The sequence below is a fragment of the Perognathus longimembris genome, chromosome 14, assembly GCF_023159225.1.
Source record: "Perognathus longimembris pacificus isolate PPM17 chromosome 14, ASM2315922v1, whole genome shotgun sequence".
NCBI classification, from domain to species: domain Eukaryota; kingdom Metazoa; phylum Chordata; class Mammalia; order Rodentia; family Heteromyidae; genus Perognathus; species Perognathus longimembris.
Genome location: NC_063174.1, coordinates 40,849,115 through 40,876,435, shown reverse-complemented (window position 1 = coordinate 40,876,435; position 27,321 = coordinate 40,849,115). Strand labels below are relative to the sequence as shown.

At 41.9% G+C, this 27,321-nt stretch overlaps 1 protein-coding gene and 1 pseudogene across 2 annotated transcripts in view; both read left to right on the top strand.

The window, feature by feature from the left end:
• Positions 1 to 27,321, top strand: part of Entpd5 (ectonucleoside triphosphate diphosphohydrolase 5 (inactive)) — a 46,175-nt gene that overhangs the window by 9,321 nt on the left and 9,533 nt on the right. Inside the window, exons 3-11 of one of the 2 annotated variants that reach the window (XM_048362819.1) lie at positions 8,420 to 8,496; positions 12,816 to 13,099; positions 14,458 to 14,537; positions 17,256 to 17,399; positions 22,406 to 22,481; positions 22,766 to 22,801; positions 23,395 to 23,483; positions 23,786 to 23,865; positions 24,398 to 24,459. In XM_048362819.1, the coding sequence (XP_048218776.1) occupies positions 12,883 to 13,099; positions 14,458 to 14,537; positions 17,256 to 17,399; positions 22,406 to 22,481; positions 22,766 to 22,801; positions 23,395 to 23,483; positions 23,786 to 23,865; positions 24,398 to 24,459 (784 nt within the window). In that variant the 5' untranslated portion in view covers positions 8,420 to 8,496; positions 12,816 to 12,882. Of the gene's footprint in view, positions 1 to 8,419; positions 8,497 to 12,815; positions 13,100 to 14,457; positions 14,538 to 17,255; positions 17,400 to 22,405; positions 22,482 to 22,765; positions 22,802 to 23,394; positions 23,484 to 23,785; positions 23,866 to 24,397; positions 24,460 to 27,321 lie in introns of those variants that run through there. The other variant, XM_048362818.1, reaches the window with a different exon arrangement.
• LOC125363720 lies at positions 7,311 to 7,464 on the top strand (annotated as a pseudogene).

Below are 27,321 nucleotides of genomic sequence, written 5' to 3'. Positions count from 1 at the left end.
ATGATAGCAATAAAATTATATTTTTTAAATAGCCATTTTATACATTTTTTTGCCAGTCCTGTGGTTTGAACTCAGGGCCTGAGCACTGTCTCTGAGCTTCTTTTGCTCAAGGCTAGCACTCTACCACAGCATCACTTCCAGCCTTTTCTGTTTATGTGGTACTGAGGAATGGAGAATCCAGGGCTTCGTGCATGCTAGGCAAGCACTCTACCACTAAGCCATAGTCCCAGCCCTGATTCTTTTTTTTTTTTTTCCAGTTGTAAGTCTTGAACTCAGGCCTAGGTGCTGGCCCTGAGCTTTTGTGCTCAAGACAAGCACTTTGCCACTTTGAGCTCTACTTCTGTTTTCTGGTGGTTAATTGGCGATAAGTCTCATGGACTTTCCTGCCTGGGCTAGCTTCAAGCTACCATCCTCAGATCTCAGCCTCCTGGGTAATTGGGATAACAGGTGTGAGCCACCAGTGCCCCAGCTAGAACTTTGAGTATTAATGGATAGGGAAAGACTGTAACTTGTGAAGCAAGAGGCAGCAATAGCAATGGTTTTCTCCCTGAAGTGATAATTGAAGCATAGTCAAGACTAAACAATAGAGAATGAAGGCATGCACTGACTGACTCATGTTAGTATAATACCCAAATGGTTTCATTGTACAAATGGGCTTTTGGAACATTTGTCTAAAGATATTTTAAGTGGGGGTAAAATACACAAGAAGCATCTGTGTAAAAGTATTATATATGTGATAGTAACCACCAGTGTGTCAATTCTAATGCTAATTCCATTCTTAGAAATTACAATATTTGATTTAAGAGGTGGAGGGACCTATCTTGATGTGAGAATTAACTCTGGAGAGTGTGATAAGATTTGAGCTGAGCCCTTGAGAGAAAGAGCCACCTTTCCAACATTGTGAGACAACTCATATGATTAAAGATTCTTCCTGCTCAGTCTCTCTTTTTTGTTTCTATTTACACAAGTCTTCTTTCAGCTCCCTGGCAACAATGCAATAAAAGATGATTTTTAAATAAATCTTTTTATTAGTTTTATTGACTTAAAAATACTTGTAATGAAATCAGTACTTTTCAAACCTTTGTCAGTTGTCAGTTTTGCCCCTTTCAGTCAAAAATCTCTTCATGGGGCTGGGGATATAGCCTAGTGGCAAGAGTGCCTGCCTCGGATACACGAGGCCCTAGGTTCGATTCCCCAGCACCACATATACAGAAAACGGCCAGAAGCGGCTCTGTGGCTCAAGTGGCAGAGTGCTAGCCTTGAGCGGGAAGAAGCCAGGGACTGTGCTCAGGCCCTGAGTACAAGGCCCAGGACTGGCCAAAAAAAAAAAAAAAAAAAAAAAAAAATCTCTTCATGACCTAAGTATAACCATTGTGTGAATATAATTTTTTTCTGCATGCAGCATAAGGTAACCTCCTATTTTCTGGTGTTTAATTGGAAATGAGTCTTAGGGCCTTTCCTGTCCTAGCTGGCTTTGAGCCATGATCCTCAGCTCTCAGCCTCCTGAGTAGCAAGGTTTACAGGCATGAGCAACTAGCGCCCCAGGCTTCCTGTTTTCTTGATATGCTTGTTTTGTCTATATTGGTGTTTCAGTTACATTTATTCAATTATTAACTGATACTTATCTTCAAAAGAAAATAGTGACTCTCATTTATTTTCATCCTACTCCATAAATATATTTGACTTGTATTTTAAGTATTTATAAACAGCTTCATTTATATAAATAAGTAGAACATTGTATAAGTTTTAGTTTTTCTGACTTTATCCTAAGGTAATGAATGTATTGAAACAATGACAAAAAACAAAATATCAAGTCGTAAGGGCTAATATTTTCAGACAAATTGAAATTGAGTGCTTTCATTTTTACTAAGGCCCTTTTTTCTTTGTTCTCCTTTTCCTTTCTTTTTTTCCTTCCTTCCCTCCCTCCCTCCCTTCTTTCTTTCTTTCTTCTGATCTGACAGCTTGAACTCAGGCCACTAGCCACTGTCCCTGAGTTTTGTTGCTCAAGGCTAACTCTGCCCCCTGAGCCACAGTTCCACTCTGGCTTTTTGGTGTTTAATTGGAGACAAGAATCTCATGGATGGACATTTTTGCTCAGACTGGTATCAAACCATGGTCCTCAGGTCTCAGCCTCCTGAGTAGTAGTAGATTACTGGAGCCAGGCCAGGTTTTTTGTTTTGTTTATGATGACACTGGTGTTTGAACACAGAGTCTCAGGCTTGCTAGACAAGGCTTGCTCTATCCCTTGAACCATGCCCCAACACCCCCCCCCCCCGTTTTTTAATACTTTTAGTTGTTTTCAGGAAGAGTCTAGTGTTTTTGCTGGGGTTAATTTCAAACTGTTATCCTTTTTTTTTTTTTTTTTTTTTTTTTGCCAGTCCTGGGGCTTGGACTCAGGGCTGAGCACTGTCCCTGGCTTGTTTTTGCTCAAGGCTAGTACTCTTACCACTTGAGCCACAGCACCACTTCTGGGTTTTTTGGGTTTTTTTTGGCCAGTCCTTGGCCTTGGACTCAGGGCCTGAGCACCATCCCTGGCTTCTTCCTGCTCAAGGCCAGCACTCCGCCACCTGAGCCACAGCGCCCCTTCTGGCCGTTTTTCATATATGTGGTGCTGGGGAATCGAACCGAGAGCTTCATGTGTAGGAGGCAAGCACTCTTGCTTGCCACTAGGCCATATTCCCAGCCCCCACTTCTGGTTTTTGAGTGCTTAATTGGAGATTAGAGTCTCCTGGGAACTTTTCTGCCCCAGCTGGCTTCAAACTGTGATCCTCAGATCTCAGCCTCCTGAGTAGCTAGGATTGTAGGCATGAGCCACTGGCACCCAGCTTGTTTTCAACTTTTTATAATCCTGCTCATCTTTTCCACATGTCTATCTTTTTTTTTTTTCTTTCCAGTTCTGGGGCTTGGATTGAGGGCCTGAGCACTGGCCCTGGCTTCTTTGTGCTCAAGGCTAGCACTCTACCACTTGAGCCCCAGCGCCACTTCTGGCCTTTTCTGTTTTATGTGGTGCTGAGGAATCGAACCCAGGGCTTCATGCATGCTAGGCAAGCACTGTACAACTGAGCCACATTCCCTGCCCTGTCTATCATTTTTCAAATTATTTCTAATATATATATATTTTCTAATATATATATATTTCCCCTCATGCTACAGATTGAACCCAGGGCTTTACTTATATCAGGAAAGTTCTCTACCATTGAATTACATTCTCAAACTCTGAATGTCTTAAATAAAAGGTCTGTTTTGTTTGCCTTTTATTCTGTCACTAGTACTTAGTAGAAATCTCTAAACATGTAGACTGAGTGGTCTTAATAAAGCTGGCCACTTTCATTTTACATGCAATTTCTAGGTTCACATTTGTGATCCTCTTTTTTTTGGGGGGGTGGGGAGTCCTGGGGCTTGAACTCAGGGCCTGAGCACAGTCCTTGAGCTCTTTTTGCAAAGCTAGCACTCTACTACTTGAGCCACAGCACCACTTCCAGCTTTTTCTGTGTATGTGGTACTGAGAAATCTAACCCAAGGCTTCATGCATGCTAAGGCAAACACTCTACCAGTAGGCCAAACTCCTGGCCACATTTGTGATCTTCTTGCTCACTATTTCCAGTGGCCTTCTGCTGCCTACAGACTAAAGTCTAAACTCTTTAGCTTGAATATTTGGTACACTCAATTATTTCACCTCAGTTTCAATTTTTTAAATTAAATTTTATTGACAGGGGGATGTACAGAGGGGATACAGTTACATAATAAGGTAGTGAGTATATTTCTTGTCAGTTTCAACTTTAATCCCAGCTTTCTTTCTAGTCAACTGTACCTATTTAATTTTCTCCAGTTAGCCTTACATTTTCCATGTCCATATCTTGATTCATACTGTTTTCTTTTCTTTTTCTTTTTCGGCCAGTTCTGGAGCTTGAACTCGGGGCCTGGGCACTCTCGCTGAGCTTCTTTTGCTCATTTATGTGAAACTGAGAGGCATCAAACTCAGGTTTCATGCATGCTAGGAAAGCACTCTACCACTAAGCCACATTTCCAGTCCCCACCCCCTTTTCTTAAATACCAGTCCTGGGATTTAAACTCAGGGCCTGGGCACTGTCCCTGAGCTTCTTTTTGTACTTTACCACTTGAACCACAAATCTACTTCCAGGCTTTTGGGAGTTTACTGGAGATAATTGCCTAACAGACTTTACTGCCTGGGCTGGCTTTGAATTTCAGTCTTCAGAACTCCGCCTCCTAAGTAGCTAGGATTTCAGGCATGAACCACCAGTGCCCAGTTCATACTGTTTTCTTATTCTTAAAAATGTTTTCTTAATTCATTTCCCTCCTCAAGTACTAGGCTAGCACCGAACACTGTACAATGGCACAGTGTACCACCAAGCCTTCCTGATCATCCCAGTTTTGACATGATAACTACTATTTCTCACATTTTCTCTTCATTGAAGTAATATATGGGCATGTATTTTTACATCTTACTTCAATCTCTTAAAGAGCATGTATTTGATGATTCATCTATAGTTGTGAGTAGCCATAGTCAATCAATATTTTCTGAAATAGCTAAATAAATTAATGTGTAATTCAACACATAATAATAATAACAATATCCCTATCTATGGGCTGATTTGAAGGGGAATAGAATGTATTTCCAAGAGAGAGTATTCAGAAAGGGGGTATTCCCTGTTCCTATTTACTATCTTCCTATCCAACTTGGGGTACATTCACTGTTGTCTAATGTGTTCCAGGCTTAGAACTTGACTTTGAGAGTACTAAAATATGCACTCACATATTAGATACCATTCAGATAGCAAAATATTTGAGAAGCTGGCCCTTTCTATTGTTTATGTGGGTTGCAAGTTAAATCCTCAGTGAGGCCTTCTCACTGTGCCAAACTCTTTCCCAGACTTACTTATTAGACTCATCTTAGTTTTGTTCAGCATGACCTTTGTGTTGAGTTGTTAAGCTATATCCATGTTTCAACTTACTGCTTAAAAATTCATTCTAGTTGCATTTTAAACTTGCCTTAGACTTAATTTTTAACTTCGTTAAAACCAGCTTTGCTGTGGATGAACTGACAGTGGACTTTGTGTTTCATTGTTTTCAGACCCTTTTTCATGGACTTTTCTATTCTCGCATTCCACTTCAATATTTCCCGTTGCTGGGAAATATGGTGTTATTTTATCCAAGTCAATCAATATTGATATTTGTTTAGGGATGGATTTATAATTAATCGTTGTCACCATGGAACCATCTAAGGAAAACAATATGATTTAATACATTAAGGACCATCCTTTCCCACGTTGACCCTCTTTATTCTAGTACACTTTTGGGTGTTTTTTTTTCAACCACACTTGAGGTTCTCAAATTCTACATATGCCCCTCCCTGGGTCACTTCCCTCTGATTCAAGATCTGCCTCTTGCCTTGATCCCTCAAGGGCCTCCTCTTCTTTTCTTACCTTCATTCTTCCCTTCTAAGCCATTACTTGTCCCCTGCATACTTTTGTTGGCAATACAAACAATTCTGTCAAGTAACAGCCAATTATAGTCATAGGTTTACTTGTCTGTTTTTTCTCATAAACTGAAGGCTATCCAAGTCTGTTGGATTTCTCTTTTTATATCTGGAACCTAGCACAGTTTCTGCTATATACTAGATACTTATTAACTAGATAATCACTACTGAGCTTTCTAAATTCCATCTCAGTTAGAAACTATCCAGAAGTGCTTTTAACTTTTCCATTATTTGACTAATGTAAAAACAACTAGAATCCAGTTGCTGAGGAACTTCTGCCCTGTGAGCAACTATTTGGTTAGTTGGCACTTAGCAGTCATAAAAGTAGATGAGCCAGACAATCATGTATCCATTCAAAAGGTAGAGAAGGAGGAGTAAAGGATAAAAGGGAATGAGTTTGCAAAATTCAACCCAGTTGCATACTGGCACAAAGGTGACTGTGATTCAGGAAGCTAGCTTGATTCAGAAAATCTCAAGTAGGAGCAAAGAGCAAAAGGCAACCAACAGCGAGAGTGAAGATTTACAGCAAACAGGCAGACATGAGCAGGTGAGTACTGAATAGGGCCTGGGTCCTCTGAGGTGTGGCCTTTTAGGTTCCCAAGGATGCAGAATTAAAACCAGAATGTGAAGCTCTGGGAAGGGTGAGTGGGAGAGGATTAGTGTTTATAGAGGTGTAGAGAAACTGAATACTGTGGGAAACTAGTACAAGAGGATAGTGAGCTTGAGGCCAACCACGGCTACATCTCAGTCTCTATCTCAAAATAATACCACCACCAAAGAGTGAGTGACAAATACTAAGTGGTACCCCAATTTCAAGAGAAGAATCGAAAGGGCGGGTTGGTGAGTAGATCAAGAAAGAATAAGCAAGAGATATTAAGAAGATTCATAGTTCTGAAATGTGATTTAAATGTGCTCATATGTATTTAGCCCCAGCATAAAAAAAAAAAAACATAAAAGGGCTGGGGATATGGCCTAGTGGCAAGAGTGCTTGCCTCTATACATGAGGCCCTGGGTTCAATTCCCCAGCACCACATATGCAGAAAATGGCCAGAAGTTGCACTGTAGCTCAAGTGGCAGAGTGCTAGCCTTGAGCAAAAAGAAGCCAGGGACAGTGCTCAGGCCCTGAGTCCAGGCCCCAGAACTGGCCAAAAACAAAACAAAACAAAAAAAAACGCATATAAAATTTGACAAATTTAGACAAAATTACACCTTTGTGTACTGACACATTTGGGAAATCAATCCTTCCTTTGCAGTGTGGAATCATAATAATCCAATGGGCAATTAATGTTTTGGTAAAGTCATCTATTATATTCTTGCTAAATGGGTGATTAGGGCCTTAGTTATTGGATTACTGTTTATTCTTTCAGAGTGTATATTCAATATCTACCGTATATTAACACTATTCTAGCACCAGGAACACATCAGGAACAAAACACAAAAATCTTTTGCAGACATAGCTTACATGAGGGACGGAAGAGAAGGAAAGCAGGAAACATGAAAACAGAAGTAATAAATTATATAGTGTGTTGGAAAGTGAAAAGTGTTATGGAGAAAGAGAAGGAAGGTAGAAAATGTGCATGTGGCCACTGAGTTGCAGTTTTAAAAGGGGAGAAGAGCATGAAATTCTAGCCACTCAGGGAGTAGAGATCAGGGGCCCTTCCCAAATAAGGCCGGGGGGAATTGAGACCTATCTTAGGAGGAAAGGTTGGGTATAATGGTACATTTCATATCAGAGATGGTAGGAAGTATAAATGAGATAGTGGTCTTAGCTGAGCTGGGCCAAAAATGAGACCTTATCAAAAATGCCCTGAGCATATTTACCTGGAAGGGGACATACCATGATTACAAAGGTGTGCTTGTCAGAACAAGGCTTATCCACTGCACTCCATGTATGCTGTCCCCTGCAGTTTCCTCAAATGTGGGAAACTCAACTGCATAATCTGTGGTTGTGAAAGAGTGTGTTTGTTAAAAAAAATAATAATAATGCCCAAAGCAAAAAGGGCTAGAGGTGCACTTAAGTTGTACTGCTCTTGCCTAGCAAATGTGAAGCCAAGTTCAAACTTCAGAACTGAAAGAGAAGGTGGGGGGGGGCAAGGGGGAGCAGGGAAGATCTCACAGGAAAGATAAAATTTGGATAAAGACTTTTTAAACAAAGGAATGAGCAAGCTATGCAGGCATATCATATACAATACAGTGCCATTCTATCAATTGCAGGTTGTAAGTTTTTTATTACCATTTTTCAGACAGCTAGTCTTAAAGAAGAATGAAGTTGGAACAGGTATTAGAAGGTTAAATGCTGAGTGCAGAAGGGACATTTAATATGTCTGTTCTGTGCTTTCTCTAAAAAATCTATTGTTTTCATTTATACTGAACACCTGGTGTGACACAGCAGTTTTTATTCCATGAAAGTAGATACCCAGGATGTATTTTTTTTTCACCCTTTAAAACTCTGGGGAAAGAATGAGTGTCTGCTTAATGAAAACAGAAGATATAGAGGTTTTTCAGAGACCACAACAATACAGAAAATTTCACTGATATTTGAAGAAACTATCATCAAAGTGAGAAAAAATTAGTGCCTGAGTGGCTGGACATTGATGGCTCACACCTGTAATCCTAGCTACTCAAGATGTTGAGATCTGAGGATTGCAGTTCAAAGCCAGCCTGGGCAGGAAAGTTGTATGACTCTTATCTCTAGTTAACCACCAGAAAACCTGAAGAGGCACTGTGTCTCAAAGTAGTAGAGCATGAGTGAATAAAAACTCAAAGGCAGTGCCCAGGCCCTGAGTTCAAGCCCCACAACTGACAAAAATAATAAAAAATTAAAAAAATTAGTGCCTGAGTAAGAGGAGGGAACAGGTGGTAGGCAGGCAAAGATCCAATGTTAATACTCTGAGAATCTAAAAAAGGCATTTTTGTTTTCAGTTATTTAGCTCAATCTACATGTCCAGCCCATTTGCTGTAAAAGAAGAGCCAGCCCAAGGGAGAGATTTAAGTAATATGTGAGTATTCATTTGGCCAGGCAGCTGCCCTGTTTCAGTGGCTGATTTCCTAGGATCTAATCTCTATTCCATATGTACCAAGTATTTCTAAATAAAGGAATAAGGGATCTGGGAAATGGGAACTTTGGATTCAGATCTTGCCATTTAGCCAGTAACTATGATTTGTGCAAGAAATCCAGACATGTACTAGACAATCATATTGAAAAACCAGGCTGGTCAGGCTGGATCATGCTTATAATCCTAAATTGGAGGCTGAAATCTGAGGATCTAGGTTTGAAGCCAGCCTCGGCAAGAAAGTCCATGAGAGTCTTATCTCCAATTAACCACAAAAAGGGTAGAAGTGGGTCTGTGGTTGAAGTAATAGAGTACCAGCCTTGAGCAAAAAAAGCTAAGGGGACAGGGCCCAGGCACTGAATTCAAGTTCCAATACCCCACCCCACCCCCAGGCTGGGTTGAGGGCATGGATAAAGATCAGACCCCAGTACTGCTAGCAAAAAATCAAAATGGGTGGGCTGGGGATATGGCCTAGTGGCAAGAGTGCTTGCCTCCTATACATGAGGCCCTGGGTTCAATTCCCCAGCACCACAGATACAGAAAATGGCCAGAAGTGGCGCTGTGGCTCAAGTGGCAGAGTGCTAGCCTTGAGCAAAAAGAAGCCAGGGACAGTGCTCAGGCCCTGAGTCCAAGCCCCAGGACTGACCAAAAAAAAAAAAAACAAAATGGGTTGCAGGCATGGTTCAATTGGTAGAGATTAGCCAGTGAGGAAAAGCATCAGGCACCAAGTTCAGGTCCTAGTCTTCAACATTAAAGACAAAAAAGACCAAAAAAAAAAAAAACAAAAAAAACACCAAACAAGCAACAACAACAAAGAAAAACAGGCTGATAGGAAAAAGAGGAAGAAACAAATCTAGTTATGAAATCTGTGTCAAAAGACACACAACTGTTTTTGAGCAAATATATAAAGGCCAATTAAGCAACCCGTAATGATTATAGGATAGCTATGGCATTTTTCACTAATTCCAAGAGAATATGTACCTAAAACAGGGAAAATAGGCCCTTGCCAAAAGGAGATAGTTGACAATGTCCAGAGACATTTTTGATTTTCATGATTAATATGGTTGGGAGAGAGAGCAGTAGTTGCCCTAGGTAGAGGCCAGATGTAGTACTAAACAACTTACCATACACAGAGAGCTCCCATGACAAAGAATTACCTACCAGTGCCAAGGCTGTCAAAGTCTGACCTTGAGTTCTTCTTTACAAATGAGATCATAGTACACAGCCTGTAGCCTTTTATCTTTTCAGCAGAACATCTAGAAATCACCAAAACATAAAGTAATTACTTACTTGTTTTTCATGTAATGTCCCTCTAAAAAAATAAGAAAGTTTAAAACGATGAAGTAGAATGGACTCCCTTATTCCCTTAAACACTACTGAGTGTTTGTTGTTTTTGTGATGATCCTGGGACTTGAACTCATGGCCTGGGTACCTGTCCCTGAGCTTTTTGTGCCAATCCTGGGATTTGAACTCAGAGCCTTGGCACAGTCCCTGAGGCTTCTTTCCTCTCAAGGCTAGTACTCTACTACTTGTATCATAGCTCTACCTCCAGCTTTTTTGTTGATTAAATTGGATATGAGACTCTCACAGACCTTCCTGCCTGGGCTGGCTTTGAATCGTGATCCTTATATCTTAGCATTCTGAAAAGCTAGGATTGTAGGCACTGAGCCACTAGAACTTAGCTTTGCCTCAGCTTTTTTGCTCAAGAGTAGCACTATATTACTTGATCCATAGCTCCACTTGTAGCATTTTGGTAGTTATTTTGAGATAAGAGTTTCAAGGACTTCACTGCCCAGGTTGGCTTTGAACTTCTGTCTTCAAATCTCAGCCTCCTGAGTAGCCAGGATTATAGGCATGAGCCACTGGCACCTGGCTACATACTGAGTGTTTTTGTTACAGGGTTCAAGCACATTCAAAACTCTCTATAATGGATTTCGGGCAGAACAAAATAAAGTAAGCCTTCTGTTCATTAAAAAAATATGTTTTGCCAGGCACCGGTGGCTCATGCCTATGATCCTAGCTACGCAGGAGGCTAAGATCTGAAGATCATGGTTTGAAGACAGTCCAGGCAGAAAAGTTCCCATGATACTTTTATCCCCAATTAACCACTCAAAATCCAGAAGTGGGCCTGTGGTTCAAGTGGTAGAGCACTAGCCTTGAACACAAAGAGGCTCAGGGACAGTGCCCAGGCCCTGAGTTCAAGCCACACAACAGACAAAAAAAATTCTCAGTAATAACAACAAATTTGTCCTCTCCTATTTTTCACAGCCTAAGTCCTAGGTAAAAAGGAGAGAGAAAAGAAAAACAAATAGAAGGTGTTATATAATCTTAAAACAAAGCATAGTCATTTAAAAACACAAAAGTCTGATTTATATATAAATAATTCAATTTTATAATAAAGAAGATAAAGCAAGTACTTTTTTTAAACCTCATTTGACACATGAGGAAGTCTTAGAGTCTTAGAGTGGCTCAGTAGTTTGCTCAAGATCATAAAACGCCTCAATAGATATAAGTACTAGAACTGAAACCCAGTGTCTCTGACCTGACACTTGGTTCTCTATACTGTCCTTACTTGAGGTTTCTAATAACATTTATATCCAACCTCCTTACATAAAAGTTCCAAACAAGCCAGGCACTGATGGCTCATACCTGTAATACAAGCTACTTAGGAGGCTGAGATCTGAGGATTGCAGTTCAAAGCCAGCCAGGAAACCCTTATCTCCAATTAACCACCGAAAAACCTGAAGTGGTGCTGTGTCTTAAGTGGTAGAGTGCTAGCCTTGAGTGAAAAAGCTCACAGACAGCGCCCAGGCCCTGAGTTCAAGCACCATGACTGATAAAACACATACACACACACACACACACACACACACACACACACACACACACACACACAAATAATACTAAGAAAACTACATGGATTGGTGTTTTTTTTTTTTCTGTTTTGTCTCTTGTAAGGTTGCATTTAAAATTATAAGCAGCTGGATGTTAATGGCTCACATCTCTAATCCTAGGTACTAGGGAGGCTGAGACTTTTGAGGATCTTGGGAGACTGAGCTTAGAGAATCTTGGTTCAAAGCCAGTTTGGGCAGAAAAGTCCAAGAGATTCCATCTCTAATTAACTGGTAAAAAAAAAACCCAGGCTGGAGGCATGAGTCAGATGTAGAGCACCAGGCATGAACAGAAAGGATGATCATTGTGAGGATTTTGAGTTCAAGCCAAGCCATGGTACCAGCAATTTTTCACATATGCATCCATGTATGTATGTACATATTCATATGCATGCATGCATGTATTTACATGTATATATGTATATGTATGTAATAACTTGCTGTGAGCAAGGCATTTAGAATCAGAGAAAAGGGAAGGTAGACTGTAAGTGATTTTCAACTAACAACCAATGATGGAGAACTCCACGTAGTATTCGGGCAGAAGAGAGAACTTTATTCAGCCTAACTGCTGGCGTGCTGCTAAATCCAAGGCTCGAGTGGCAGGCTGGAGAGTCACTCATGAGTGACACAGGGGATGGGAGGTGTGTCCAGGTGGATTAGGGTGTGACCTCAGAGGAGGGGGGAGGTAACTGCCTCCAGGTGTGCCAGTTACCTAGGTAACTGAGCTGAGATTTCAACAGGCTGGGACATCTGCATGGAGCCCTCCTGGTGGTAGACCTTACATAGACAAAGTGAATCCTGATTCAGAATCTGGAATTTACTGCTGACTTGACTTAGGACTTTCAGCAAGTCAGGACATCTCTGTCTTAATTTGTCTTTTTTGTTTGTTTTTGGCCAGTTCTAGGGCTTGAACTCAGGGCCTGAGCACTGTCCCTGGCTTTCTTTTGCTCAAGTCTGGCCCCAGCACTACTTCTGGATTTTTCTGTTTATGTGTTGCTGAGGAACCCAGGGCTTTATACATGCTAAGCAAACACTCTACCACTAGGCCATATTCCCAGATTTGTCTATCTGCCCTAAATTCTGGCCTGAAGCCTATGAAGGCTGTCTAAAATCCATAATGCTTTGTATAGTGTTTTAAAATTTAAGTTGATGCACCCTAAAATTGAAAGTTAAGCATGGGAAAATAGATTTTAGATCCCAATTTCCTTGTGGAACTAGATACCCTTCAGAAAAGGTGCTGTGCCTATTTTACACTGGTTTAGCTTGTTGTACTGGTTATTAGAAATAGAAATGGAACGCCTTTAGGGTAATGGTAGGATTTACAGATTAACCCAAAAAAAGGCAATTGGACTAACTTCATCTTTTTCCCTTAAGCCACTACAGGAGTGTGAGCAGCACTGCTTCTGCAACAAAGCCTTGAGTCACCACATTGTGGGAAGAGATGGCTGCTTCCTGGGGCACTGCCATTCTCCTGCTGGTGATACCCTGTGTTTGCAGCACTGTCTTCTACAGAGACCAGCAGACATGGTTTGAGGGTGTCTTCTTGTCCTCTATGTGCCCCATCAATGTCAGTGCCAGCACCTTGTATGGAATTATGTTTGATGCAGGGAGCACTGGAACTCGAATTCATGTGTACACATTCGTGCAGAAAATGCCAGGTAAGTTTATCTGCCAGAATCCACATTTTCCTATCCGTTGAAACAAATGTGCTGTGTATGATGTGAATGTCTTTCTTCAGAGAACACTTTGAACTGTAATTGGACACGTAATTTAATTCAGAGTGACATTAAGAGAGTTGTGGTCTACCTGGTGTCTGAAACCACATGTTCAAAAGTATAGTTGTACATTTTCTTTCTTCTTCTCTAAAAGTGGTTAAGATTCCAGAATTCTAAAATATTAAGAAAACCAGGTGTGATAATTGGGAAAGGATCATATAGAGTTCCATGGGCATTTTTGGAGAAGAGGCTAAGGCAACTCTTAAGAATAACTGTGTTGTCACTTTTCTTTCTTCCTGTTACCTAAAGAACTGGGAAGCAAAAACAAGGGAATCACAGGCTGACTCAAGGTTAAATCCCATAGCAAACTCAAGGCTAACCTAGGCTACAGAGAGAAACCTCTTCTCAAAAATATTTTTAAATAAAGTAAAATAGGACAAATGGTGTGTGTTTGTAATTCCAGCTACTTGGGTGGTAGATATAGAAATATTGGAGTCTGGAGCCCTTTCTGAACTATAAACTAAAGTATAAAACTTCTATAGTGGCTTAGGTAGTAGAGCAACTTGCTAGGCCAGTGGAAGGCTTTGAGTTCAAAACACAAGTACTGCCAGTTCATTAATTAATTAAGATAAAAATGGAGAACATGGGAGAAAGAATAGGAGCTAAATATCCCTCAGAAAAATGGCAAAAGGGGCTGGGGATATAGCCTAGTGGCAAGAGTGCCTGCCTCGGATACACGAGGCCCTAGGTTCGATTCCCCAGCACCACATATGCAGAAAACGGCCAGAAGCGGCGCTGTGGCTCAAGTGGCAGAGTGCTAGCCTTGAGCGGGAAGAAGCCAGGGACAGTGCTCAGGCCCTGAGTCCAAGGCCCAGGACTGGCCAAAAAAAAAAAAAAAAAAAAGAAAAATGGCAAAAACCCTGAAAGGTTGCCAACACCCTGTACCCAGTACTTCTTCAAGTCATTCAGTCACCAGTGAGGTCATTTGGTTTTTTTTTTTTTTTTTTTTTTTTTTTTGGCCAGTCCTGGGCCTTGGACTCAGGGCCTGAGCACTGTCCCTGGCTTCTTCCCGCTCAAGGCTAGCACTCTACCACTTGAGCCACAGCGCCGCTTCTGGCCGTTTTCTGTATATGTGGTGCTGGGGAATCGAACCTAGGGCCTCGTGTATCCGAGGCAGGCACTCTTGCCACTAGGCTATATCCCCAGCCCCAGTGAGGTCATTTGGAATAGCTTGGGAGAGATAGTTTGATCTAAGCCTAACTTTTGGGAATTAATTGTCTCTTTTTCCATGGGCAAAACAGGACAGCTTCCATTTCTGGAAGGAGAAATTTTCGATTCTGTGAAGCCAGGACTTTCTGCTTTTGTAGATCAACCTAAGCAGGTGAGTTTCCTAAGATTTTATTTTTGGATTCTCAGTGCCTAGATAACTACTATACCACTGTTGCTTAAATATCTCATGATGCTCATTAATGACATTGAGGCCACCATGAGGTCAGTTTTTTCTCCTTAGTGAGTCTCCTGGACAGCATAACAAAGGCTAAGTAGGAAGGGGCTAGAAAATAAATTTGTGCTCCTGCAGGAATTGATACCATTTTTTTGTATATATGTGTGTGTACCAGTACTGGAGCTTGAACTCAGGGCCTAGGGTTCTTCCTTAGTGCTTGTTTTTGCCAGTCCTGGAGCTTGAAGTCAGGACCTGGGCACTGTCCCTGAGCTTCTTTTTGCTCAAGGTTAGCACTCTACCACTTGAGCCACAGTGACACTTCCAGCTTTTTCTGTTTATGTGGTACTGAGGAATAGAACCCAGAGCTTCATGCATGCTAGGCAAGCACTCTACCACTAGGCCACATTCCTAGCCCTGTTCCTTAGTTTCTGGTTTTCTTTTTTCCCTGAAGGCTTGTGCTCTACCACTTGGGCCACCACTGCTCCACTTCCACCTTTTTGCTGGTTAGGTAGGAGATGAGTCTTAAGAGACTTCCTGCCTGGGCTGGCTTCAAACCACAATGTTCAGATCTCAGCCTTCTGAGTAGCTAGAATTATAGGTGTGAGCCCCCTGCCAGATATGATACCAGCTTTTAAGCAATTGCTTTCTTTGTATTTTCTGCTTTAAGATTTTGAGGTAATTAACTTGATAAAATGCTTGGCCAGGAACTGGCAGTGTGGTTCAAGTGGCAGGGTGCCAGCATGAGCAACAAAAACTGAGGGAGAACACAAGGCCCAGAATTTAAGCCATGATACCAATATTAAAAAAAAAACTTTAAAAAGAGTTGAAATTATCAGCTGCATTCATTGTAAATGAAGAAGATGTGCATGAAGTTCCATAGGATATGAGATATAAACAGAGCAATGGGGCTGGGGTACAATGGCTCACACTTGTAATTAATTATCTATCTACTCTGGATTTGAGGACCATAGTTCCAATTCAGCTAGGGCAGGGAAGTCTGTGAGATTTGTATTTCCAATTAGCTACCAAAAATCCAAAAGTGGAACTGTGGCTCAAGTGGTAGCCTGGAGTAAAAAAGCTAAGGGACAGCGTTCAGGTCCCAAGTTCAAGCACAGACCAACAAAAAGACATGGCAATGGAAGGGTGGGGACTTAATGAATTCCATTTCAAAGTACCCTGATATAGGGTATCTGAGAAATTAGGAAACAGTACATAATGATAGAAAGTCCTTGGTAGTAGACGAATGAGAAATTGTGGTTGGCTGATAGCTGTATTTCACATTTGCGTACCCACAGTATACCCCATGTGTTTGAAGCCATGGTAAAGTAAATGGAAAAAGGCACAACACAGAACTTTGGCAGGAGATGTAAAAAGATTGTATGGTGTTACAGAATAATCACTAAGAGAAATGCTAGTATTTAAAATGGATTTGAAGTCAGCCACCGGTGGCTCACACCTGAAATCCTAGCTACTCAGGAGGCTGAGATCTGAGGATTGTGAAGCCAGCCCTGGCAGGAAAGTATCCCTGTGAGACTCTTATCTCCAATTAACCACTCAAACACTGGAAGTGGAGCTGTGGCTCAAGTGTTAAGAGTGCTAGCTTTGAGCACAAAGAAGCTCAGGGACAACATTTAGGCCCTGAGTTCAAGCCCCACAACTGAAAAAAAACTTTTTAATCATTTGAAACCAGGCATAATGGTATATATGTGTAATTCCAGCATTTAGGAGACTAAGGCAAGAGGACCATGAGTTTAAGGCCAATCTAGACTGCGTAGCAAGTTCCTGACTAGCTTAGGGCACATAGCAAGATGTTCTCTCAAAACAAAACAAACAGAATGATTTGAAAGCTAGGCATGATGGCACATGTCTATAATCCCAGCACACAAGAGAATAGAAAATTTGAGGCCAGCCCAAGCTAGATTGTGAAATCCTACCTCAATTAAAAAAAAAAAAAAAGGTTTAACCTGAAAGAACTGAGAACCTATGTGAACTCAATAGAACATGAACTGACAGATGTGCTAGGAAATTAGGAACTGTTGAAAGCAACTACATTATCAAAGTACATTATCTGAAACTGATGCAACATTTAGAAAGGTGATTGTGTTGTGGTTGCTAATAATAAGGGACAATGTATTAGGGAAGTTCTAGATTTCAAATAACGGTTTTCATTTAAGACAAATCAACCATCTTCTATGTGTCATGCATATAGATGCTGATGACAGAAATATGAGCCTGACATATTCTGACCTTGAGATCACCTGATGACAACTAAAACATTTTCATGGTACCACATGCATTCTACCTCATCTAGTACACACAAGAACCTAGTGATGAAATAAGCCATATCCCATCAAGCACTAGAAGGCCAAGTGTTCCAGGTTAGGTCATAGGACTGACAAGGAAATCTTGATTCTTAACTCCTGAGTTCTCTGCACTCTACTCAGATTTTCTGGCCTAAACATAACTTATCAAAACAAAATGACAATCCCCTAAAATAACCACACTATAGAAGAATAATGGTCTCTCATTCAAAGTGCCCCACTTCTACAGAGCAGAGGGAGAGGGGGTTGATGTCCTCTTCAAGGCCCATTGAAGGAGGAGAGCAGTTCTTCTGAATGGACTGCTCATTGTGTGAGTGACTCGTCTCTTTTGAAGGCTGCTGAGACTGTTCAAGAGCTCTTAGAGGTGGCCAAAGACTCAATCCCCCGAAGTCACTGGAAAAGGACCCCAGTGGTCCTGAAGGCCACAGCAGGACTACGCTTACTGCCGGAAAAGAAAGCCCAGGCTCTACTATTTGAGGTAATTATTTAAGTCTAATTTGTAATAATTTGTCACCCTTCAATTTTATTGAACTTTTTCCTAAAAGATTTAAAACAGTTCATGTCCCCGGTATTCTTAATTTTTCCATCTTTTCAGAATAATCATAGAAATGGTTTTGGGGTTATATGTGTTGTGCATGCATGTGTGGGAGCAGGAGCCAGTCCTGGGGCTTAAACTCAGAGCTTGTGTACTGTCCCTGAGCTTTTGTGCTCAAGGCTCATTCCCTACCACTTGAGCCTATATAGTTTCACTTCTGGCTTTTTGTTTGTTTCTGGTAGCTAATTGGAGGTTAGAGAGTTTCACAGGCTTTTCTAGAGCTGGCTTCAAACTGCTATCCTAGATCTCGGCCTCCTGAATAGCTAGGATTATAAGCATGCACTACCAGTGCCCAGCTACTAAGGGTTTGTTTTTTTTTTGTTTTTTTTTGGCCAGTCCTAGGCCATGAACTCAGGGCCTGAGCACTGTCCCTGGCTTCTTTTTGCTGAAGCCTAGCACTCTGCCACTTGAGCCACAGCGCCACTTCTGGCCATTTTCTGTATATGTGGTGCTGAGGAATCGAACCCAGGGCCTCATGTATAGGAGGCAAGCACTCTTGCCACTAGGCCATATTCCCAGCCCATGGTTTGGTTTTTAATCAACTTTATTGAGGTATATTTCTGTACAATGAAGCATGTCTATTTAAAGTATTCTGTATTTTCAAAAATACAGAAATTTCCTTGAGCTGACCACTTTACAGTGTTTCCCATCTCTGAACCAGCAACCACAGATAACTTCTGCCTATCCTCATGTTTCAGATGAATGTGATCATAGCTTTGTGCTAGTGGTTCACACCTATAATCTTAGGTACTAAAGAGACTGAGACTCGTAGAATCAAAGTTCAAAGCCAGCCCAGGCAAAGAAGTCTGTGAAACTTCATCTCCAATTAACCAGGAAAATGTTGGACTGGAGATGTGGTTCCGGCTATGAGCAAACAAGCTAAGCAAGAACCCATGGCCTTGAGGTCAAACTCGGTATCAGCTTCCCCTCCTCCAAAAAAAAAAAAAAAGAAATGGAATCATAGACTTTATATTCTTTTATTCATGACTGGATTTCTTCTCTTAGCATAAAGTTTTTGAGAAGAATTGTGGAATTTTCTTATTTAGGTGAAGATTTAAGTATACAGAGTTTTATTAAACAATATTTATCATACATAACTACTATATGATACATGAAATCAGGTTTAAATTTCATGTTTTCAAGAATATTCATGGGGGGGCTGGGAATATGGCCTAGTGGCAAGAGAGCTCACCTCATATACATGAAGCCCTGGGTTCGATTCTCCAGCACCACATATCTAGTAAACGGCCAGAAGTGGCGCTGTGGCTCAAGTGGCAGAGTGCTAGCCTTGAGCAAAAAGAAGCCAGGGACAGTGCTCAGGCCCTGAGTCCAAGCCCCAGGACTGGCCCAAAAAAAAAAAAAAAAAAAGAATATTCATAGGCAGAATTTCAATATAATATATTTTAAAAAATCACGTCAAAAAAGGATTCTGTGCTAGGCACTGGTGGCTCATGCCTACAATTCTAGCTACTCAAGAGGCTGAGATCTTAGGATCACAATTCAAAGCCAGACTGGACAGGAAAGACTGTGAGACTTATTCCCAACTATGCACCAGAAAACCAGAAGTGTCACTGTGGCTCAAAGTGATAGAGCACTAGCCTTGAGCAAAAGAGTTCAGTGACAGTGTCCAGTCTCTGAGTTCAAGCCCCACGTCTGATGAGAAGAAAAAAAAAAGGATTCTGTATTACAGCTATGCTAATTTAGTCCTTTAAATCTTTTTTCCTTGAATGTCACACAGAGGTCTTAAGTCTTGTCCGAGCACAAGCAGCCCTAGCATATCTGTGAGACTCTGAATCCCAGCCTCATTCGTTCATCGTTTTGGCATATGAGTGCCTGCTATGTGCTGGGCACTGGTGCAGCTGTGAGGAACACAGACAGCAGGGAACAAGGAAGACAAGCAGTCTTTGCCCTCATGGGACGTAGATTCTAGTTTCAAGGAAGCCAAAAAAATAATAATAACTGAACAAGTCAGTATAAAGTATTGACACTGTAAACCCTGTAGGTTCTACAGAAGAAGAAAAAAGTAAAGCAGATAGTTTTATGCTGGTGGTGGGATGGTATTTTAAATTGAGCAGAAGCCTCTGACAGCATTCATTTGACCCAAAATCTGAGGGGAATGAAGAAGCAGTTATCAAGATGTTTGTGAGGAAAAAGAAAACAAACAAACAAACAAAAGATATTTGTGAGGAGAGTATTTCAGGCTAAAGAAATGGCAGGTACACAAGCGGAAGGCAGGGGTAACATGGAGGAAGTCCACTGGACTGGAGGGACTAAGAGTGATGAGAGGGAATTAGATTGGAAAGGCTGGGAACTTATCTCATAGGCTCTCAAAAACCATTATAGACACTGTTTCTCTAAGAAGGAATTTTCTGAAGTTTTGAGCATAGGAGAGGTGGTCTGTTGTCCATTTTAAATGTACTATTATGGCTGCTATCTTGAGAACAGACTTAGAATGGGTGGAGAATGCAAAGAAAAGGAACACTCTATGCTTATTCATACTTGATTTTCTGTCATCTCTTTAAAAGCTTATTTACTGAATTATCTGGCTTTTACTGGTTGAAACAGGGTCCAGATGTCCCCACTTGATGTGATACAAGCAGAAAACTTACTAGAGTTCTTCCAGTTCATATTTGGAGAATTTTTTTCTTGTCATGATAATATATAAAAGTAAGACATAACTTGCATGTTGTTGGCCTGTGTTTATAGAGTGTTTATAGGGTGTTTGTGTGAGCCTGGCATAGTGGCTCCTACCTGTAGTCTTAGTTATTCAGAAAGCTTAAGATTAGAGGAATTATATTTCAAGACCAGCCCTAGAAAAAAGTTAATAAGATCCCTTATCTCAATAAATAAAAAGCTAGGAGTAGCAAGCTTGTCTTTGGAGCTGCACAGGAAGTATAAATAGGAGGACTGCAGTCCAAATTAGCTTGGGCAGAAAGCAAGACCTTATTCAAAAGTAATGAAAGAAGCTGGGTGCTGGTAGCTCACACCTGAGACCTGAGTATTATGGTGTGAAGCATGCCTGGCAGCAAAGTCTATGAGATGAGATTCCTACCTCTAATTAACCACCAAAAAGCCAGAAGTACAAGTGTGTGGTTCATGCTGGTAGATGGCCAGACTTGAGTGAAAAAGGTAAAGGATAGCACCTAGCCCCTGAGTTCAAGCCCAAGTACTGGCAAGCAGAAAAAAAAGTAATGAAATTTATAAGGGGGTAGGTGTCTGGTTGAAGTGGTAGAATCCCTATCTGGAAAGTGTGAGGCCCTGAGTTCATGCCTGAGTATTACTACAAAAAAAAGTGAGAGTCTCACTCCCATCTCCTAAAACAGGACTCCATAAGGGTAAGACTAAGACTCTTGAAGCCCCAGCCATGGGTCAAAGTATGACAGGGGCAGTGTGTCTTGACTTTTTACCTTGGCAGGTGCATCTGCTCATCTAAGAAATGGACCGGAAAGGCTCCTACCCCAGTGTAATGCACATCTAAGTAAAATTAATCAGAGGCTTACTGAACAAAATTACAGAATCTTTCCCGCCCACACACACTTTTTGGGGGATAGTATGAGAATTTGAACTCAAGCCCTTATGCAAGGCAAGCCCTCTACCAAATGAGCCATTACCCCAGCCCTTTTTGCTTCAACTATTTTTCTGAAACCATCTCACATTTTTTCCCAGTCCAGCCTGGACCAAGATCATCTCCTGTTGAGTCAAAAGTCACCATGTTAAACAATATAAGCCAAATTCAGAAAAAAAAATTGCCTGTTTTCTTTGATATGGGAAGCTAGAGCTAAAGGAAAAGAAAATGGATGCAAATATACAGGAGGAACTGTTTGTTACAAGAGACCAGCTAGGGTGGGAAAGGCAAAAGTGAGGGGCAATGTGGTGAAAATACATTATAGGCATGTATAAAAAAGTCCTAGTAGGGGGCTGGGAATATGGCCTAATGGTAAAGTGCTCACCTCATATTCATGAAGCCCTGGGTTCGATTCCTCAGCACCACATCTATAGAAAAAGCCGGAAGTGGCGCTGTGGCTCAAGTGGTAGAATGCTAGCCTTGAGCAAAAAAGAAGGCAGGGACAGTGCTCAGACCCTGAGTTCAAGCCCCAGGACTGGCAAAAAAACAAAAAGTAATAGTGGGCCAGGTGCTGGTGGCTCTCACCCGTAATCCTAGCTACTGAGGAGGCTGAAATCTGAGGAACACAGAAAGTTCGTGAGACTCTTATCTCCAATTAACTACCAAAAAATAAGCTGGAAGTAGAGCTGTGGCTCATGTGGTAAAGCACTAGTTTTGAGCAAAAAAGAAAGCAAACAAACAAAAACAGAGCTCAGAGATGGTGCCCAGGCCCAACACACACACACACACACACACACACAATAATGAAAACTTTTTTAAATGGCAAGAATATATGGAAATATAACAATAAAATCCCCCTCTGCATAATTAATATAAGCTAATAAAAATAATTTTAATGGCAAGAAAGCTGGGTGCTGTTGGCTCATGCCCGTAATCCTTGCTACTCAGGAGGCTGAGATTTGAGGATCATGGTTCAAAGCCAGCTTGGGCAGGAAAGTCAGTAAGACTTTTATCTCCAATAAACTACTCAGAAAAAGCTCGAAGTGGTGCTGTGGCTAAGTCATACAGTGCTAGACTTGAGAGAAAAAGCTCAAAGGACAATACCTAGGCCCTGAGTTCAAGTCCCAAACCCCTCCCCCCCACACACACAGAGGCATGAAAGGACAATGGGGTGAATATGATGAAAATATATGAATGTTAGAAGTATCAAAATGACTTTCCACATTGTACAGGACACAGTGACTTGTGCCTGTCATCCATCCCAGAGGACATGGGGTTTCATTTGTTGCATAAGGAAACAAATGAAATGATGTCTTCTCCATAGGTAGAAGAGATCTTCAAGAAGTCCCCCTTCCTGGTTCCAGATGACAGTGTTAGCATCATGGATGGATCCTACGAAGGTGGGAGAGATGATGAAGTATGTTCTCAGGGAAAAGGAGTGGGTCAGTGAAAAACCTAATTCAAGGAACTGGACAAAGGGAGCAGGCACTGAATAAAAAGTAACTAAGTAAGGATAAACATTACTCCCTAGGGAGGAATGGGGCAGCAGAAATTAGAAGGCAAAGGTGGAAGGGAAATATATGTCCTAGACATAAAATTTAGAAAGAAAAAGAACAAAAGATGGGGCCAAGAAAGAAAATGCTCTGGAATGCAATCCTTGTCTCTTTCTCTCTCTCTCTTTTAGGCATATTAGCCTGGGTTACTGTGAATTTCCTAACAGGTAATAAATATATCCTCAGGTTTATCTTAAGACCTTAACTGGCTTTCACAGGAATGGTGGAAGAGTAAAAGTCCATTTTTTTGTCCTTTATTATTCTTTTTTAAGAAAGGGTGTGGGATTACGGGCAAAGATAGAGAAGTTAATGTTTATGATCTGCCCTTAAGATCTCAATTACAGCAAAAGTTCTCTTGAGTTGATATTTACCTACAGTCTTTGGGACCAAGGAACAGAGGAATATTTATTGAATAACATTGGTATACAAGAGACATCTACCAGGCTGGGGATATGGCCTAGTGGCAAGAGTGCCTGCCTCATATACATGAGGCCCTGGGTTCAATTCCCCAGCACCACATATACAGAAAATGGCCAGAAGTGGCGCTGTGGCTCAAGTGGCAGAGTGCTAGCCTTGAGCAAAAAGAAGCCAGGGACAGTAGTGCTCAGGCCCTGAATCCAAGCCCCAGGACTGGCAAAAAAAAAAAAAAAAGAGAGAGAGAGACATCTACCATTGGTATACCATTGGTTTACCTGCAGACAGATGAGTTCTGGGCTGTCCCAGGATGGGGGGAATATTCAGAGTTGGCTCTCATTAACAGGTCAACTGCATGGCCATGGCCAGGAGACCATGGGGACCCTGGACTTGGGGGGAGCCTCCACCCAGATCACATTCTTGCCCCAGCTGGAGGTAAGTCATTTATATAAAATTCACATGGCAGCAGCCTTGGCAGACAAACTGTAGTACCAAGACAGTGGCCACTATTTCAGAGAGCAGCTCTCCTGGGAACCAGGCTGATGAGTCAGTTCATGACTGGGCCAACTTCTTACCCACTCACTGTCCAGAGCCCCCTAGCCCCTTTGATTCTGCAGGCCTTGGGCAATTAGCAGCTTAATTGTTTCCCCTCTGATTTGGGGGCGGGGGTGGAGAAGGCTGGTTGTACCTCATATAATTTCAGATCTTGAAGTCATTTTGCTTTTTCTGATTTGCAGAAAACCCTGGAACAAACCCCTCAAGGCTACCTAACTTCCTTTGAGATGTTTAACAGCACTTTTAAGCTCTATACACATAGGTGAGGACGGAACAGGGAAGATCATTTCACTTTGTTTTTTCTAACTTTTCAAAGCATTTTCATGTCTGCTATTGATATGGGATCAACACTCTAAAGTCTTTGCCAGTCCCCAAAGTTCTTTCAGTCGTAACTCAAGCCACTTACCAAAACCCAGGAGACTCAGGGCTTCTCCATTCTTGCCTCTAAAACATGTGATACAGTTTTCTTTGAGAGAGGGCTCCAAGAAAAGACTAAGCACCTCAGCTAAAACTCTAGTCCCTCTTTGATCTGGCCTTCCAAAGTTCAGAATCCAGCCAGTAATGTGATACCAGTAGAGACAGGAGCTAAGATAATGTTTTTTCTGAGGATGGTCCTCGGGGTGGGATCCTAGGAATTGCTGTCTCTAGCCTTTGAATCATATGTCAAAGAGACAGAACAAGTTTTTTAATTTCTCCAAAAGAAGTCAGAGAAACCATGTTACTTTTGAAAGAACTAGCATTATGCCAGGGAACTTCAGGACCAGGCTGAAATTGGCCACCCTTGTATTTTCCAGTTACTTGGGATTTGGATTGAAAGCTGCAAGACTGGCGACACTGGGAGCTCTGGAGACAGAAGGTTTGTCCAGGCACTTGTGCCAGTGGGGGCTGGTGAAGGGACATCTATACTTAGATGGCCTCTTCCCTTCCTTGGCAGTGATTCTGTGAAAGGAAGGTGTTGTATAACAGACATAATCATAGAAAATTTCTTGTCCGTAGGGTCAGATGTTTTGGTCTGTATCAACATTTGTAGAATGAGATCTGCTTATGTAGGGGTAACTGCCTGTGGTTAGGAAGCTGAAAGCTCTGTGGTATTTGGCAGAAGTAGTACAAATCCTTACTATCTTTATGTGTGGAAGGTCTGGGAGTCAGCATTTGTCCTGTTAGCAATGTAGAATAATTAAATGACTCCACTCATCTCTTCACAGTTGGGAACAGACCAATCTGGCTACAGTACCAGTTTTGTGCCTTGGGGCTAGTTAGTTGACTTTTCTATACTCTATTCCTCACCTTCCTTAAATGTGATTTTGTATTTAATGAACTTTGTGTAGAGCCAGTCCCACAGTGAGTTAGTACAGATGAAGATTGTATAGCATCGAGAGTTTACTAAACGTCTTCAAATATACTTCACTTCAGTTTCTTGGCTCTAGTGTAAGAGATGATAGATAGCACAGTATTTCCCCTCCCCCCATACAAAAAGGAAGGAATTTACTTTATTGTGAGTTTTGGATTTCTTTGAGATATGGTAAAAGCTATGGACCCATTGCCAAATGTGCATGTATATGAAATTTGCCTTTTAGTCTGAGAAGAACCACCAATGCCACAAAGCCTATCTGTGAACTGAGTCCTCAGTTAATAATTCATCTGTGCAGTTGGGAATGTGGCTTAGTGGTAGAGTGCTTGCCTAGCATGCATGAAACCCCAGGTTTGATTCCTCAATACCACATACATAGAAAAAGCCGGAAGTGGTACTGTAGCTCAAGTGGTAGAGTGCTAGCCTTGAGCAAAAGAAACTCAAGGACAGTGCCCAGGCCCTGAGTTCAGGCCCTAAGACTGGCAAAAAAAAAAAAAAAGAAGAATTAATGTGGTGTGTATGTGTGTGAGTGTGTATGTGTGTACTAGGCTTGAACTTAGGGTGTGGTTCTCTACTTTAGCTTCTTCACTCAAGGCTGATACTTTACCACTTGAGCCATACCTCCATGTCTGGCTTGTTGCTGGTTAGAGATAAGAGACTTTCAGATTCATCTGGCTGGTTTTGAATCACAATCCTCAAATCTCAGCCTCCTGAGTAGCTAGAATTAAAGGTGTGAGCCACCATTGCCTGGTGAGTTAAGAATTCTTTCAGGAGCTGGATGCCAGAAGCTCACATCTATAATTAGCCATCAAAAAGCCTGAAGTGGAGTTGTGGCTCAAGTTGTAGAGAACAAGCCTTGAGCAAAAATGAGACGTCAGCTGGGAATGTGGCTTAGTGGTAGAGTGCTTTCCTGGGCATGCATGAAGCCCTGGGTTCGTTTCCTTAGTATCACATAAAGAGAAAAAACTGTAAGTGGCGCTGTGGCTCAAGAAGTAGAGTGCTAGCATTGAGCAAAAAGAAGCCAGGGACAGTGCTCAGGCCCTGAGCCCCCAAGTCTCAGGACTGGTAAAATTAAATAAATAAATAACGGGGCTGGGAATATGGCCTAGTGGCAAGAGTGCTCGTCTCGTATACATGAAGCCCTAGGTTCTATTCCTCAGCACCATATATATAGAAAAGGGCAGAAGTGCCAGCCTTGAGCAAAAAGAAGCCACGGACAGTGCTCAGGCCCTGAGTTCAAGCCCCAGGACTGGAAAATAAATAAATAAACAAATAAACAAACAAACAAATAAATGACAATGTCTAGACCCTGAGTTCAAGTTCCAGCACCAGCAAAAAGAATCCTTTGGGGGCCTAGTGGTACATGTTTGCAACCCCAGCAGGGGTTAGTAGGTGAGGCAGGAGGATCAAAATTCAAGGCCAACCTGGCTACATAACAAAATCCTATCTCAAAAACCAAGGGTTAGCCAGCCTGGTGGCTCACACCTGTAATCCTAGCTACTCAGGAGGCTGAGACCTGAGGATCACAGTTCAAAGTCAGTCCAGACAGGAAAGTCTGTGAGACTCATCACCAATTAAGTACCACAAAACTGGAAGTGGCATTGTGGCTCAAGTGGTAGAGGGCTAGCCTTGAGCTGATGAGCTCAAGGACAGTGGGCAAATCCAGAGTTCAAGCCCTATGACCAACCAAAAAACAAAACAAAGGGTTGAGCTGGGCACCAGTGGCTCACATATAAATTCTAGCCACCCAGGAGGCTGATAGCTGAGGATTGGGTTCAAAGGCAATTCAAGTAGAAAAGCCTATGAGACTCTTAACTCTAGCTAACCAGCAAAAAGACAAACGGTGGCTCAGGTGGTAGTGAAGTGCCAGACTTTGAAGTCAGGCCCCACTTTACCACGTGAACCCCACTTTACCACGTGAACCTGAGATAAGCAGGCCCTGTGAGCAGACCCAGGACAAGCCCATTAGGGCCCAGTCGGTCTAGAATTCTAACCGCTGGGAATGCTTAACTCTGACCACCCCTAGAATGCCTCGAACCCTGAGCCAATCAGATTTGTACCTGTGTCCTAATCTTACTTGCTTGAACACCTGATTGTTGTAACTTTGTTTTTTGCCTTTATAAGCCCTGTGTAATCACAGCTCGGGGCTTCCTCCTAACCTCCGCTGTGTCGGTGGGTAGGACGAGGCCCGAGTTGCACCCTGCTTGAATAAAGTCTTGCCTTGCTATTGGGTTTCGGAATGTCTGAGTCTCGGTGGTCTTCTTGGTGGTGGTCTCGCGACTTGGCACAACAGTAGAATGCTAGCATTGAACACAAAAGCTCAAGTGCCAGTGCTCAGGTGCTGAGTTCAAGCCCCAGGACTGGCAC